The sequence below is a fragment of the Triticum aestivum genome, chromosome 4A, assembly GCF_018294505.1.
Source record: "Triticum aestivum cultivar Chinese Spring chromosome 4A, IWGSC CS RefSeq v2.1, whole genome shotgun sequence".
NCBI classification, from domain to species: Eukaryota; Viridiplantae; Streptophyta; class Magnoliopsida; order Poales; family Poaceae; genus Triticum; species Triticum aestivum.
The window spans coordinates 590692216-590696147 of NC_057803.1; the positions used below are offsets into that span (position 1 = coordinate 590692216).

Genomic DNA, 3932 nt, shown 5'->3' on the forward strand with positions numbered 1-3932 from the left:
ATGTTGTAGACTCATCTTTTTTTGATATGTGTGATGTTACAGTAAACTAGTTATGTTACCATATGCCTCTTTTTTCATTAATTACATGCCACATCATATATTTTGCCTAGATAAGTGTGATGTTACCACCTATGTTAGGTGGTGTTTGATTCTCTAGTCCTAGGACTTTTTCCTAGTCCCAACTAAAAAGTCCTTTCCTGTTTGTTTTCAGAGACTAAAAAGTCCCTAGTCCTTTCTTAGAGATTATTAAATGACCATGTTGCCCCTAGTATATAGAAAAATAACAATTAAAAAGTCCCAATGGGTGCATGGAGGGGCATTGTTAGAAAAGTCCCAAAAAGTCCTAAAAAGACTCTCTTTAAGAGTCTTCTTCATTTAGTCCCAAATGTCTAGTTTAGTCCCTAAAAAGTCCCTCCCGTTTGATAAAAAAGTATCTAAGAGGGACTTTTTCTAATCCCTACACAAAAAAGTCCCTGGAAACAAACACCCCCTTACTCCCACTGTGAGTAGTCTTAAGCACACATTTACTTTTGCCTTAATACCTGTAATATGGATACGTGGTTTTGTATACAAAAATGGAGGGAGTACATTTCATACGAATTTTAGAATCCACTCCAACCTCTTAAAATAATTCTTTGTTTTTCCTGTGATGCAATCATCAAACAAACTCAAATCCTTTAGAATTCGAGCGGGCATGACATTTCTGTTCTAATAATCCTATTATGAATCAGAGAGGCCCTTGAGTTTTTGTTCTGTTTCAAGTGAAGCAGTACCTTTTTTTTCTGAGCGGTGAGTGAAGCAGTACTAGTTAGTCTTTTTAGCCCATGATGAAAGCCCGTACCACAAATATTGACGCGTTTCACCGTCTTTTTTGAGGGAGACGCGTTTCACCGTCTGAGCCCAGCTTGGAGGCCCGTATCACAACTGCCACCTGCAAGACCGAGAATCGCAACCGCGAGCCCGAGAAAAAAAGAGTGGAGGTAAAATGGAGGGACGCCCCCGCGGCGGCGGCCGGACCGCCATGGACTACTCGCTGGCGGCGCTGAAGCTGTTCGCCTCGCAGCTGGCGGGATCCACGACCGCCCCCTCCTCGGAGGGCTCCTCCCCGGCGCAGATGCTCTTCGGCATCCGCTTCCAGCGCGCCTGGATCCAGGTCCCGTCTTCTTCCCCGTCCCTTCCTTCTTTTGCTGGGAGCCCTTGCCCTGACGGCTCGCTGCGGCAGGCAGGGCGTGGTGGTGCGCGCGGACTACAGCGTCGGCGACGGGAGGCTGTTCGTGGATGACGGCTCCTGCGTCACCGAGCTCATGCTCCGGCCCGAGGATGCCAAGGGCCAGCCCTGGCGCCCAGGTTCCCCCAATCTCTCTTATTTTGTCTCGCCTTCTCCGTTTCTCAGATATGATTGATGATGTGTCTGTTGACCATCTTTGCTTGTGCCGCGACATTGCCCATGTAGTACTCCCTCCGTTCCAAATTACTCGTCGTGGTTTTAGTTCAACTCCGTTCGAATTTGAACTAAAACCACGACGAGTAATTTGGAACGGAGGGACTACTAGTTTTGCTGCTGTTGCTCAGTACCATTAGCTGTATTATTTCCCCTGAAAAAAGGCGGTATCATGTACGAAACTGCATGCCAAGACAACCTAGAATTTACTTGGGAACCCCCTCGGGATGATCGATGCAAGAGTCGAACAATCCCAGCCACCATCAAAATACCCTGCAGGTGTACTCTTTGCAGTAGAGGCTCTTTACCACAAGATGGCCTCATGAAGTAATTCATTCATTATTATCAGACCTGGTAAAAATGCTACAGTGGTACTTGGTGGCACTCCCCCCGTACCGAGATGTTCTAACTTTTTCTCTGAATCGGATGTATATAGGCGTGTTTTAGTGTGTTTGTTCACCTGTGTCAGTCCGCATGCAGTCCATACAAAACATCCAAAACGTCTTATAATTTGGAACGGAGGCGGTGACTTTTTTTTGATTGTTTTTACAATGCCTTTACTCTGTTCGTGTTCTGGGGGGCCCGACCGACCGCCTCTTTTCTTTTGCAAGCTAATTCATGATTTTCTTTACTCTAGCTGATTGATGGCTCTATTTTATGCTGCAGGGATGTATGTGCTGATTATTGGGGCATATATTGCTCCCCAGTCTACTGAAAGTCTGCCAATGGTCAAGGTTCCGTCTCCCTCTCTTACTCTATTTATGCATCCTTGCTTATTCCTATCCACGTACTGTGAAGAATTTGAGGTTCTCTGTTGGTGCCTTGTTTATTACTCCCTCCGTCCTGAACTTCAGTTTCTGCGACAAGTAATTCGGGAGAGGGATTATTTGATGCAAACTTCAGTTCTGGAACCATTTGTTTGCTTGAGCCAACACCTGGAGTTTCAGAGTCTGCCTGACTAATGGTTATACAAAAAGGAAATAGTAATGCATGTTAGTATTCATTTACAATTTAGTAGTCTCACTCGTGGGAGTGGTTCATCCTTTAACTTCAATTAATAGCAGCCATGATTTTGGGCCTGGCATCCTTCTTGCAACTCATCATTTGAATGTATTGAGGATAACAGAAAGTTTAGTAATGTCATCACATACTGTCGTAGTGTTGTAATCAGCATGGTATCATATTATTACAAGAGCTATCTAATGTATGGATGGGTAATCTTGACATGTAATGTTTCCCCCTAGATTAAGTGGGAGGCATTTTTTTGGATTCCTTTTTTGTTTGACCCCCTAGATTATCATTAGATTATGTGTTCAGTCTCCAGTCAATTGCCACTTTACCATGGCTTACCAATGCAAATCAAAATGAAAGCTTTTGTGTGAAGTAATATCCTGCATCACGGTGCATGTTGTCGGCTACATCTCATACTCGAGCATCCCTGGACTTGATCGTTGCAGGTGCACAAGATAGTGGATCTCTCTGGGCACCCGGACCGTGAAGCGATGTGGTACATGGAAGTGGCCGAGGCATACAACTTCTTCTACAAGGCTGACGCCTCCGGTGCCGGCTCACCGCCATGAGCACTCCTTGGTCTCTCCCGACGATCCGTTTCAGTGCGGCACTCTCTTACATTGCTGCCATTGTCGTAGATTGCTGCTGGTAACTCACCTCAGAGAATGCTCTGCTTTCCTTTTGTTGTGGAGGTCGGCAGTCCATATAGGCTTAGACTTACTTTAGGCTCGCTCATTTCTGAAGCAAAACAACCAGAATCGAGTTCATCACTCAGAGCTCGGTTTTCGGACGATGCTTGCATGCCCAAACAAGCATTGCTCTTTGGAATCTCCCTCTTTTTGCCCCCAAAAGAAGGAACCCCCCGTACCATGAACAGAGTCTTGATTTTGCACAAAGCGTCACAGAAATGCATCTCAGATTCTCAGTACGCTAGTTTCTGAGATAAAATAATTGAGTAAGCACCCATCAGCATGCTATGGCTCATTCTTCTCACTAATTGTTCAAGCCAGTGATTGAAGCTCATATAGAAGAACTAAAGAAGCAACCAAACTTTGCCTCGCATTAAAAAAATCAATATGTTTCTTTTAGGAGCATATATGATCAAGTGAACATAAAATACAACCAGATAATGGGTAATTGAATCCACAGACAAAATAAGATACAACCAAATAATGTTGAGGATATCGCTTATCGTTAGCGTTTCGGTCGGCCGGGGATTAGAGATTAATCAGCAATCGGCCTATTAATCGATTTTATCGGTCGATAATTAATCGGCATTTTTTTGCAACTAAAAGTTTCGTAGCACTAAAACATGATATATTCAAAATAAACAAATACTATTAGATAAAAGTGTTACGTTGATTACTTGGCTTTGAATACTTTTACAGTGACAATAAAAGCAGGACAAGAATACATATTTGATAACAAGGTTTAAAAAACACAAATAAATATAGTTTTGCACACAAAATACTAGAAATAG

At 43.6% G+C, this 3932-nt stretch overlaps 1 protein-coding gene across 1 annotated transcript; it reads left to right on the forward strand.

Moving 5' to 3' along the window:
• Nucleotides 1-258: 258 nt before the first annotated feature.
• LOC123087264 (uncharacterized) lies at nt 259-3322 on the forward strand. Its single transcript, XM_044509236.1, has 4 exons — nt 259-1153; nt 1227-1347; nt 2108-2175; nt 2899-3322. Exons 1-4 carry the CDS (start codon nt 986-988, stop codon nt 3019-3021), a joined length of 480 nt encoding a protein of 159 aa, XP_044365171.1. The 5' UTR covers nt 259-985; the 3' UTR covers nt 3022-3322.
• Nucleotides 3323-3932: the final 610 nt, after the last annotated feature.